General features: G+C 46.9%; 1 protein-coding gene and 1 long non-coding RNA gene across 2 annotated transcripts in view; one reads left to right on the top strand and one right to left on the bottom strand.

The window, feature by feature from the left end:
- Positions 1 to 730: 730 nt before the first annotated feature.
- LOC134477130 (uncharacterized) lies at positions 731 to 4411 on the bottom strand. The gene is made up of 2 exons (XR_010049040.1): positions 3351 to 4411; positions 731 to 1061 (listed from the first exon to the last, which is right to left on the bottom strand). It is a non-coding gene; the product is annotated as an uncharacterized LOC134477130 (long non-coding RNA).
- A 6134-nt stretch (positions 4412 to 10545) lies between these two features.
- Positions 10546 to 12726, top strand: part of LOC101789221 (ankyrin repeat domain-containing protein 27-like) — a 103072-nt gene continuing 100891 nt past the window's right edge. Inside the window, exon 1 of the mRNA XM_063254146.1 lies at positions 10546 to 10922. Coding sequence (XP_063110216.1) covers positions 10801 to 10922 — 122 coding nt within the window. The 5' untranslated portion in view covers positions 10546 to 10800. The remainder of the gene's footprint in view (positions 10923 to 12726) is intronic.

Genomic DNA, 12726 nt, shown 5'->3' with positions numbered 1-12726 from the left:
CGTAGTGGTGGTGGAACTCTGGCCCTTCCCACTGAGCTATGCCCAACCATTTTTATTTTTTGAGACATGTCTCTCTAAGTTGCTCAGGCTGGGCTCAAATTTGTGGTCCTCTCTGAAGGCGACCACCACGGCTGTCAGCGCAAGGATGGAGTAATTCCAAGCAGCCGCTGAAGAGGGACACACGGGGCAGGCTGTTGAGGACAGGACTGGCACCCCTCTAGCCCCCCAAGAATCAGCCAAGACTGGGTTCAGATCCAGCCCACGGCAGGGGCTGTACCCTGCCGAGCAGAGGAGCTCTGAGCTCTGGCTCTGGGGACTTTTGAGAAGGGAGATGCGGTCTGCTTTGGGGGAGGCAGCGCTGTAGCTGGATAACAGGGTGAGAGGGCTAGGGGCCGAGATGACTTTTGCAGTCTTCAGTTTGATCCTGTGCAGCGCAAGGAAGAGGAAGAAGGGAGGGCGGGGAAGCAGGGGTGACAGACGGGATCCAGGAGCTGTGAGCAGCTAAATTAAGAAAAAGAGGCTGATTGGACTGTAGGGTCCCCACGAGGCAGGCTGCAGCCTCTGGGCTTTGCAGTGGCTCCTCCCTTTGCTGGGAATGTTCTCCCCACATCTGCAAGACTGAGTCTTTATTAGAAGGTCCCCTTCTCAGTGGGCCCTCCCATGACTTCTCCTGCTGCACTCTGACTGGTTTCTTCTCTGTGTGATCTTACAGCATGTCATCTCTGCTCTGTGCATGTTCATCATTTACTTTATTTTCTGTCCCACCAGAACAGCACCCCTCAAGGAGATGATGTTTGTATTTTTCCCACTGTTGTAACCATCAAGTGCTGGAACAACACACAGTAGGAGCTTGCTCAGTGCAATCAGATGACTGGGTGACCCGGTGAGTGGCCACTGCCCATACCAGGGGGTGGGGTGGGGTAGGGGGTACAGTACAGCTCAGGCCCGAGGTGTGGCAAATGTGCCATTTGACTGGGGTCTGGAGACCCCACCTGGGTTTCAGCCAAATCAAGTCATTCGATGGGTAAGCATATGAAGGAACGCTCCAACTCGTTGATGACCTGAAGAATGAAAAGGGAACCAGAAGGAACTGGCACTTGGCATCTCTTAGAGGTGGGCATAGTGTGAAAGTTGGATGATGTCACCAATAGGGTGTCTGTAGCTTGGACCAATCAAGGGGGTGGGGGTGGGGCAGGCACCTAAGGAGCAAATGGTTCCAACCAGGGGTACACATTCTGTGACACAGCAGTCCTTTCCTGAGAACATGTAGTAAAGAAAGTTTCCTAAGGGGCAGACCTTATTACTGTGAAAAGTCAAAACGTGCGCACCAAAACAGCAGTGTGTGTTTTACAAGAAGACATTTCGATTGATTTGGTTAATTATTGATCATGAACCCAGGAATTGAACCCAGAGCCTTTTCCCTCAGCTGCATCCCAGCCCCTTTATTTTTTAATTTTTTATTTCAAGACAGGGTCTTGCTAAGTCACTAAGTTGCCCAGGTGGGGCTGAACCTGGTGACCCTCTTTCCTCAGGCTCTGGCACCCACAGCCCCGTTTAAGAATACCTTGTTAAAAGGACATACATTGAATGTATTAGGATAGTTGTCTGTAGGAGAAGAGGTGAAGGCAAACAGGAGATGTTTGTTGCTAAAAGTAAGGAAATAAAACAACACCAGGTAGGCTGGTACACACCTGTATCTCTAGCCCTCTTGGAGGCTGGGGCAGGAAGATTCAAAGTTTGAGCCCAAACTGAGCAACTTAGTGAGACCCTGTCTCAAGTAAATAAATAAAAATTTAAAAAGGGTTGAGGATGTACCTCTATATGAAGGCCCTGGGCTCGCTCTCCAGTATTGAAAAAAAGCAGAAAGAAAACAAAAGAAAAGAAATAAAACAGACCAGCAAGTATAAGACTCTGGGTTGAGTTTCTAACACAGCAAAAAAGTAAACCAGTAAAAGAGTGTGGAGTTGACCCAGAGTGAAAACACTCACAGGGCACTAATTAGAAAGGTCAGCAGTGAGGCGATCCCAGATTCCAGGGCCCAGCAATCTCAGCCTTTGGATACTCATGGTTTAGTGGACTACTAAACCATTAAACCTAAACTGAGAAAAAGGAGCCATGGGAGACAGAAACCAACATTAGAGCTCTCCCCAGTGCTGGATTATCACCAGTCAAAAAACAGTGATGGATTTTAGGGAACATACTTTGGCCTGAATATACCTGGGTGGGGTTTTTATACTGGAACAAGCATTCACGTGTCAGAGTGGAGATGGAAGTCTGGGGGAAAGAAAGACCTTTGTTTTAGACTTTCAAGGCCTTGGTGTCTCCTATGTATTCCCTCATTTGTAGGATATCATGGGATATCATAAGAGATGGGTTCTTTGTTCCTACTCTGGCTGACTGTCTGTTGTCATAAGCAGCTGTGATAGTCTGTCCAATTGTGATTCCTGGATTAATTAGTAACACATTATAGAAATGCTCTCTGAGGTATAACCTAATGCCTGGATTAATTAGTAACAGCCATGGGCCCCATCCCAGTGTATGCCGTCAGCCTGTGCATCTAGGGAGGAGAAAGAGGCAGTCAAGGTACCAAGCCCCGTAGCCCTGGCACACCTGATATCCCTTCCTGTGTTGTACAGGTTTCTTGTGGATCCACACGGCATGCATACAAGCAGCTGTTTTCCCATTAGCGTGGTGCTGGGGATTCAAACCCCTGGCCTTACACACTCTAGGCAAGTGCTCTACCACTGCATCTCAGCCCATCCAATTTTCATGCATTAATATTTTCTCCATGTGTATGCATTTTCAACAGGTGCATATATTGTGTACCTTTTGAGACAACAACCCAAATTTTAGACATTTTGTGAACAGAATTGGAAAAGTGTACAGAGATGCATAGCTCAGTGGTCTAGGACTTGCCATGCGTGGGGTCCTGGCTTGATCCCCAGCTGTGGGATATGCACTTTAAATATGTCTAATAATGTTATAACAAGCGCCAATCAACAACTACAAAACAAAATCACAGGGTGGCTGCAAACCCGAGCCCTTCCCAACTGATAGACACCACAGGTAATGAGGGCTTTTGTCTGACCACTTAGCCAGTTTGCTTCTAGAGGACATTACTTTATCATCTTTTTAGTATGAAACTAATCTCTGCACTTTTTTTAGATTTCATTAGTTTTCCCATTAATGTACTTTCCCTGCTCCAGAATCCTCTCCAGGCCAGGTCTGATGGTGTTCAGCCACCCTAACTTCTCCAGGTGATCCCTGCATTTGAGACATGGCTACTGGCTGTGGCCCCTGCCCAGCCCAGCGCAGGCCACCATCCCCGGGGGCAGGTGGGGACTGCTCACCTGATGCTGCACTCTGGGCCTTCTCAAGCTGCTCTTGGATACAGTGTTGATTTCTGTTGTTCTCTTTGCTGATTTCTGTTGCCTTCTTCCTGGTCCTCACCGGAGCACAAGATGACGGTCTTTGTTCCCAAGCTCTCCCCAGGAAAGTGCAGCTGAGCCCACAGAGTAGTAGCTCTGCCCTTGGCACCTCATCCCGGCCTGCCACCCTCTCTGCCACTGCAGGTGACTGACCTCTTTAGTGGGTGGCCTTTGGTGGCAGAGCAGCTCTGCCTGACCTCCAGGATCTGAAGTCACCATCGTTGTCGAGTGCCCACCCTGTGCCTCTATTTCCTAATTATCATCAATATTTAACCACAGAGCAGCGAGTCAAGGCGAATTTTATAACTGGTGCTTTTGATTAGGGAAGATTGTGGCGTCATGTGAATTCCTCAAAGGGCTATAAAATGAGACCTTTGGAGGGCAGGGCTGAGAGAGGCTGGGAAAACCGGTGAACCCCAGAGGAGGAAGCAGTCCAGGTCCACCTGGAAGGTGTACCTTCCAGGAAGCAGGAGTGGGGTGCTCCCATCTATGGTCTGTGCACCCCAAGTTCCATGACCCCTGGCTCTACATTGCCAGTGATCATTGTTACTGGGTGAGCAAGGAGGGACTCGTGTTCTTCAGATGTGGAGACAGAGGCTGAGTCAGGCTCAGATTCCTAGCCGGGTGTGGTAGCACATGCCTGAAATTCCAGCACCCAGAAGACTGAGACAGGAGGTTCCCTGAGTTCAAGGCCAGCCTTGGCTAGTCTCAGCTTTGTACAAGACAGCATTGTCCAGAAGAAAAAGAACTCAAAAGGGACCCGGCATGGAATTCTGGTTCCTCTCCATTTCATAACACTTTCATTCATTCATTCAGTAAATGTTGCTTGAGCACGTGCTGTGTGGATCCTGAAAGGATCTTGCCCTAGTATAAATTGCAGTACAGTTATGGCGGTGGTCTACTCTGGTGGAAGGCCAAAGTGGAAATGCTTATCATTTCCTGCTTCTTCAGCCCTAATTACAACTCTCCTTCCTGTTTGCATGCACGTGTACACACACACACACACACACACACACACACACACACACACAGACACAGAATTTCAATCGGTTCCTCACACATCACCAGTATCTACCCCATATGCCACTCCTGATCAGAGGTCATTTAACCCTCTGCCTCTCTGTGTCCAGTGGAAGGAGACAGCCCAACCGCCATGGGTTGTGTGCTCCTTTCTACGTCCTCAACTCAATAAACCTGTTCATTTTGTACTTTTGCTTCTCTATTGCACCAGAATACTCTATCATTATGGTGCCCATGACTTGGATGGCAGAGTGCGTTAGCTCCTGGGAGTCACTCCCAGTTCGAGCTCCCTGCCTATGAACCATCTTTTATTTATTTATTTATTTATTTAAAGATAAAAAAGAAAGCAGTAAAAGGGTACAAGTAATACAGAATTTGAAGAAAAAAATTCCTGTGTGGGCTGGAAATATTTCTTATTCTTCATTTTTCATCTTTTTAATGTATATTAGGGTATTAATATTATTACTATTTTTGGTTCTGGGGATTGAACCCAGAGCCTTCACACTACACTATATCCCGAGCTCTTTTTATTTTTTGTTTTGAGACAGGCTCTCACTAAGTCATTAAGTCACCAAGGTTGGTCTCAAACTCATGATCCTCTTGCCTCAGCCTCCCAGGCTGGACCACCAAATACTTTTATCCTGCTCCACACTGCCAAAAACCTTACCTGACAATTGTGCTGACCCTACAAACCATATCCATTCTACTCTCATATCCCCCCACCATATCCACAAAGCTCTCCTTGCTCGCCTGTGCCACCATCTTCTCCTCCGCCTCCTACCTCCCTCACTACTCCTTCATTACCATCTTCTCCTCTCCTCACCTCACCACTCCTCCCCAACTCCACTGTCATCAGTTTCTCCACCACCACACCATAGCAGATCTCACTCCTCTCTCACCACCGTCTTGCAGCTGCTTGCACTCACTGCCATCTGATGACCCTTCCTACACATTGTCTTCATTATCCCCACCCCAGCCATCTTTGACATGATGCTCACCTCACCCTCTCCCCTTTACAAAGTGAGAGGTACCAAATGCTTAATCCACATTCATGTCCCTTTTTCCCTCTCCAGTCTCTCAAATATCTTCCAGCATGTAACATCCTTTGCTGCTGACCCGTACAATGATATCATAAAAAGCTCAAATTCATCCTTCAATCCTATCTACAAGGATCTTGATGCTATTCTTGCTTCCACTCTTTGCCCTCAACAAAAGATTAAACTTCTATTTTATTTGCCAAGCAGCACCAAACATTCAGACTAAATTCAAAAAGTCAGACCTTGGTCTTCAATCCCCCTAGAGATACCTCTTAGGTATGGCTTTCCATGCCTTCAACAGTGGAGAAAACAACAAAAACAGGATGACCTTAAAAAGGATGCATTTTAGGCTAAACTCAAATGCCAATTTCTGGCCTCAGTAGCTTCAGCTACAGTGGAACTCAGGGCTCAAGATAAAACACAGGTAGAAAAAATGACTAAAAACCTGAGCCCCTCTCCACCATTCTTCAAGTGCAGCAGATAAAGGACACTGGATACAAGCCTGCCCTGACCTGTGGCCATGAATGGGAACTTGTCCCATCTACAACCAAGAGGGCCACTGGAAGTGCAACTGCCCTGTGAGAACGAGTACGTCATCACCTTCCCTACCCTCACAGGCTAAGACATTGCTGCCTTGGACTCATCACCAGCTGATCTGCCCAGCATCACCACTGAAGAGGATAGACAAGGCTTGGGGCCTGCAGGCTCCACCAAATTATCTCTCCAAGAGCCCCATGTCTCACTGGATGTCTCAAGTAAAACTGTCTCTTTTCTTGTTGACAGAGGCCACCTATGGTATTCTTCCTGAGTTTTCAGGGCAGTGTTTCTGCTCTGCAGGCTCTCTTATGGGAATTGACAGCCAGCTTACATGATCTCCCCAGACAGGACCTACTTCCTGCAGATTCCAAAACTTTTCCATTACACACAACTTCTCAGTATCCCAAACTATCCTGTACCTCTTTTTGATAATCTGCTCCAAAAACTCAGTTTCTCTTATACTCTCTGCCCATGGGGGTCAGACTCCCAAGCCAACTGTCATGTGCTGCTGAATCAGCCTCTCCCCTTCCCTCCTCCACTGTCAACCCTACAGTCTGAGACATCTCCAATCCTATTCATGCCAACACATTACTTGTAATTCACCTCAAACACCCCTCACTTTCCCCATATCCAATAGCCCCTAAACATCAACAGGGGCTCAAACCTATAATCTGCTGCTTATTATCTAATGGGTCTCCAAAAGTCACTCACTCACCCTTCAACTCCACTATTGTCCCTATCCTCACATCCAATGGCTTCTATCACGAGTCCAAGATCCTGGAGATACTAAAAATGCAATTGATAGTGTCAGTTCATCTGGTGGTGCCAAATGCTTACGCTATACTCTCATTTTTCTTTGTGTACCTTTCACTTTTCTGTATTATACCTTAATGATACATTTTTAACTATTTCCTGACACCTCAATTGCCAAGATTTCTTTGCCTTTCCATGGACAAATCCAGACACTGCAATCTACACAACTTATTTAGAGTCCTACCTCAAGGCTTCATGGACACTCCACACTTCAGCTGAGCCCCTGCTGCTGATCTCGTGGCTCTCAACCTTTTTTTTTTTGTGGCTCTCAATCTTAAACCTGACTTTCTTCTCCAATATACAGATGAGCTTCTCCTCTATTCTCCAGTCTATCCTCTAACTACATAACATCCAGCTACCTTTCTCAACTATCTCTCAAGTTTCAAACATAGGGTGTTCCCTACTAAAGCCCAAATAGCTTCACCAAAGATTAAATACCTGAGTCTCACTCTCATCCCCACCTATAACCTCAGACCACAGAGCCCATCTCCATGATCTCCAGGTGCTAACTTCAAAACAAGTTTTATCTTTTCTAGATTTAAAAACTTCTTTTATCTCTGGATCCCTTACTTTGCTACACTAGCCCAACCTTTATAAAAGCATCCACAGGTTCTTTATCAGAAGCCTCACATCCACTACTCCTATTTCTCATTTTCTAAATTAAAAGAGGCTGTTTCAAAGGCCCAAGCTCTCATTCTCCTTAGGCCAACCCAAGATTTCTACCACTCAAGATCATAATGCTGTAGGAGTTTTAGTACACACACACACACACACACACACACACACACACACCCTTCTTTCCAAGCAGTAGCCTATCTCTCAAAACAGACAACATGATACAAAGCTGACCTCCTGCCTTTCTCCACTTGCTTCAGCAGCCTCACTAAGACAAGGGGCCAAAGAGTTCACTTTAAAACAGTCAATTATTGTCCACCTACCCCATTGCTCCAGTGACCTTATTTTACACAAGATATTTCCTGCCTTAATGACGTCTCACCTACAAGTTGACTTAATTCTTATACAGGATCCTACAATCACCATCTCTGTTAATATCTCCCTGAACCAAGCCACCTTACTTCCCACCTCTGACGAGACCCCTTACACAATTATAGTGAGGTCCTGCAGATGACTCCTACTCCCTTCCCTCACATTAACAGTATTCATCTCCCTACAGCTTCTGATACACAGTTCATAGATGACAATACAGCCAACACAAACCCTCAAAAGAGGACAAAATATTCTATAATCAAAGGCTTCAAGTCATAGAGGCAAGCTCACTGCCACTCAAAACATCTTCCCAGAAAAGAAAACTAATTGCCCTCACATGGGACCTCACACTAATTACAAAATCATAAATATCTATACTGACTCCAAATATACATTCAACATACTTTACTCTCATACTATGTAACAAATATGAGATCTAAGTAATCACAAGGGACCCCTAATCACTAATACACCTCTCATTCTTAATTTGTTAGAGACAACACAACTTCCAAAACAAGTAACAATCATTCACTATAAGGGACACCAAACATCATCAGGTCTATCTGTCAGGATAGTACCTGTGTGAACACACAGGCTAAATTAACTACACAACAACAATATGTCTCTCGTCTTTCCCCCCTTATCCCAAACACATTGACTTCACTTCAATATTCATCTATACAGTGACAGTTAATTCACAAACCCACAAGTTCTTCCTCCCAGATCAATGTTTTAGACCTCATCACTAACATACATAACTGCTTTCATCTAGACAGTCAAGCCCTATATAAACTACTAAGTCTACTCACTACTCATTCCTCTCTAAAAATATTCATCAGGTCACTCACAGCTGTTTTGTGCCAAAACCTCTCCTCAGAGACATTTATCTGCTTTCCCAACCTATCAACTTTGTGAACACACTCCAAATAAAGACTAATAGATTTTACACATGTGCCTCATCATAAGACCTACACACCTCCACCTCACCCGTTCATAGCCCAGTGTTCTGTTACTCTCTTTACTTCCTTGGCATTTTTTACTGCTGGTCCTCATACTGCTGCTGTCATACTTCAATCTCTCCCTACAACACCAAAACTTTTATTGTTCACTAAAATTTTAGATTCAAACACCTTACACTGCCTAAAACAAAGCCTTCGGTCTTACTTCCTCTTCCACTACTCCTATTCATTCTCCTTCTAGGACACACGGCCTTACTGACAGTCTACTGCACAGTTTTCAACCTCACTATTCCTTTCTCCCACATAAATCCCAGCCTAAAATCTCAAGTTCAAATAAAAATTCTCCAATATTACAACACACAACAAATAACCCCAGCTCAAACCCAGCATCTCCCTACCTTTTCCATAATGCCCACATCTTCACCCCAACATCTCCAAATCTGAAAACAAAACCTGTATGATGATTAACTACCTGGCCATCCCCAGGCTAGCACAAACCCATGGGCCAGCATACTAGGAAGACCTGGTGAGCATGCGCAGAACCTACAGAGACATGCATTGCAGAGAAGGTTAGGTTCCTTGCTCGGGGGCCGTGCACGTGCAGAAGCGGTTAGGCTGCTTGCCCGGGGGCCCGTGCACGTGCAGAAGCGGTTAGGCTGCTTGCCCGGGGGCCCGTGCACGTGCAGAAGCGGTTAGGCTGCTTGCCCGGGGGCCCGTGCACGTGCAGAAGCGGTTAGGCTGCTTGCCCGGGGGCCCGTGCACGTGCAGAAGCGGTTAGGCTGCTTGCCCGGGGGCCCGTGCACGTGCAGAAGCGGTTAGGCTGCTTGCCCGGGGGCCCGTGCACGTGCAGAAGCGGTTAGGCTGCTTGCCCGGGGGCCCGTGCACGTGCAGAAGCGGTTAGGCTGCTTGCCCGGGGGCCCGTGCACGTGCAGAAGCGGTTAGGCTGCTTGCCCGGGGGCCCGTGCACGTGCAGAAGCGGTTAGGCTGCTTGCCCGGGGGCCCGTGCACGTGCAGAAGCGGTTAGGCTGCTTGCCCGGGGGCCCGTGCACGTGCAGAAGCGGTTAGGCTGCTTGCCCGGGGGCCCGTGCACGTGCAGAAGCGGTTAGGCTGCTTGCCCGGGGGCCCGTGCACGTGCAGAAGCGGTTAGGCTGCTTGCCCGGGGGCCCGTGCACGTGCAGAAGCGGTTAGGCTGCTTGCCCGGGGGCCCGTGCACGTGCAGAAGCGGTTAGGCTGCTTGCCCGGGGGCCCGTGCACGTGCAGAAGCGGTTAGGCTGCTTGCCCGGGGGCCCGTGCACGTGCAGAAGCGGTTAGGCTGCTTGCCCGGGGGCCCGTGCACGTGCAGAAGCGGTTAGGCTGCTTGCCCGGGGGCCCGTGCACGTGCAGAAGCGGTTAGGCTGCTTGCCCGGGGGCCCGTGCACGTGCAGAAGCGGTTAGGCTGCTTGCCCGGGGGCCCGTGCACGTGCAGAAGCGGTTAGGCTGCTTGCCCGGGGGCCCGTGCACGTGCAGAAGCGGTTAGGCTGCTTGCCCGGGGGCCCGTGCACGTGCAGAAGCGGTTAGGCTGCTTGCCCGGGGGCCCGTGCACGTGCAGAAGCGGTTAGGCTGCTTGCCCGGGGGCCCGTGCACGTGCAGAAGCGGTTAGGCTGCTTGCCGGGGGCCCGTGCACGTGCAGAAGCGGTTAGGCTGCTTGCCCGGGGGCCCGTGCACGTGCAGAAGCGGTTAGGCTGCTTGCCCGGGGGCCCGTGCACGTGCAGAAGCGGTTAGGCTGCTTGCCCGGGGGCCGTGCACGGGCCGTGCACGTGCAGAAGCGGTTAGGCTTCTTACTCAGAAGCGGAGCGGGTGAGGTGGTTGCGATTCTTGCTCAGGACTTGTGCAAATGCGCATGTACAGGGCCATTAGAGCCTAGACATTGGATAAAAGAGGTTGCTTGGCGTTCATTGAAAGTCAGAGAGGTCAAAGGGGCCTGAGATTCTGCCCGGTGAGGACCGGAAACCGGACGGTCGGAGGAGTCACAGGGCTGCCATGCCAGGCATCTTTGGCAGCTCAGTGCCCAAGCTCCACAAGGCTGCCCGCAAGGGCGACAAGGCCAAGGTGGAGCGTCTCCTCCAGAAATGGAACACGGTTTACAGAGACAGCAAGCAAAGGTAATGGGGCTGCAGGCCCAGGGGCTGTGAGTGGGGCCAGGATGATGCGGGAGAGGAAGAAGTGGGTGAAGCGGGGGCAGGGGGATTCCCACCACCCTGGGAGGCAAAGCTGGCCAGAGAGTCGATCCTCAGGTGGTGTCCATAAGCTGCAAAATAAAAACCAAACATTCACTGGTTTTTAGTGGACTTATACTTCCTGTGTAGACTACATTATTGACTGCAGAAAAGCTATTTAAACATGGTAACACGTGTATAGAGTTTTATTCTTAGTATCACATTAAGAGATGTACTGTTGTACATATTATTTAAAAAGGGAACTATGACATGTTTCCTGTAATCTACAAACTTAGGGTGGAAACTTAACCTGATGAAAATCTAGTGTCCATTTACTATCAGTGTACACCTGTGCATGTATGTTCTTTACTAAGGAACCTTATAAGAAAACTGAGATGGGAAGGTGACGGCATGTTCTTGACTAGAAAGTTCTGTTAGTCTCAAAATGTGAGCTTTCTGTGTATCAGCTTTATAGAAGCTAAATAAAAAAATCGCATAAGACTTGAGTGTCCGTAGCCTCTTTCGCTATGGGGTCACTAAGAAAATGTAGTGAAAGCCCACCTTCGTAGGTATCACGGTAAGTCATTTTCACAAATTAATTGTTTTCCAACAGCCCAAAAGATAAATAAATGAATGTAACTTAGTAGAAAACCTGGAAACATTCAAATATCTGTCAGATTTTAGAAGTTGAAAAATTGGAATGACTCATGAATGAAATGCCTGTAAAGTGTTTCCAAAAAACCTGGATTTTTATGTCACAAAAGTTTCTGGTGGTGTATTGATTAAAAATTTTATATCATACAAAATGAGAAAAGTGGCAAAGGAAAACACATAGCCTATTTGAGCCTTCCTAAGAATGACACCAACAATGAACATTCATTTTTTTGTGTTGGGGGTTGCTCCTAGAACATGGTGCATGCGAAACACACTACCACTCAGCCATCCCCTTCCCCACCTGCATTCTGAAGGTTGACTACCAAAAGAAAAATTAAATTCTCATTTATATTGGAAAATCATTAACAAAATGAAAAACATACTTGTGAGACATTTATAACAAGGGCCTGGGATATTAACTCAGTGGCACAGTGCCCACATGAAAATGTGAGGTCAGGAGTTAGATTTGCAGTGCCAAAAAAATAAAATAAAATAATAAAATAAAATAAAATAAAGGAGAGATAAATAGATACATCATAAAATACATCATACATCAGATGAAACAAAATCATACATACATACAGCAGATAAAAAAATGTATCTTAAACTTACAGGGTAATTTTTTAAAAATCATCAAAGAAAAATATTGAATACTAATTTACTTCCATGCTAGATAGCAACACTGTGAGCCTCATATCCTGGGCTGTACTGCTGAGCTATATTTAACTCTAAATTATGTGGTTGGTTTGACAAGTGACCTGTAAACATAAAAAGAAATGTTTAATGTCCCTGATAAGGGGAATTTAATTTTACAAAGGAATCAAATGTTTTCCAGTTACAGAGTGTGAGAATGAAGAAAAGTTTATTCTGCTGCTTAAAACTGGAGATGGCTTATGACTTTTTCAAATAGGAAATTTGATATAAGTACTATACCACAGTTTAGGAAAGCATGTCTCCACCAATCAGCTCTCTTCTAGAATATCTTTAGGACATACAGAGACGCATTTAATGTGCATTTCTTCAGTATTGCTTAAAATAGTGATGGATTCACAGAAGAGATTGTATCAGTTGCAGTGCATTCATAGGATGGAGTGAT

This window comes from Cavia porcellus, unplaced genomic scaffold, assembly GCF_034190915.1.
Source record: "Cavia porcellus strain 051 isolate PalLab524CR breed Dunkin Hartley unplaced genomic scaffold, mCavPor4.1 scaffold_8, whole genome shotgun sequence".
Taxonomy (NCBI): Eukaryota; Metazoa; Chordata; class Mammalia; order Rodentia; family Caviidae; genus Cavia; species Cavia porcellus.
This window is presented reverse-complemented; position numbering and strand designations above follow the sequence as displayed.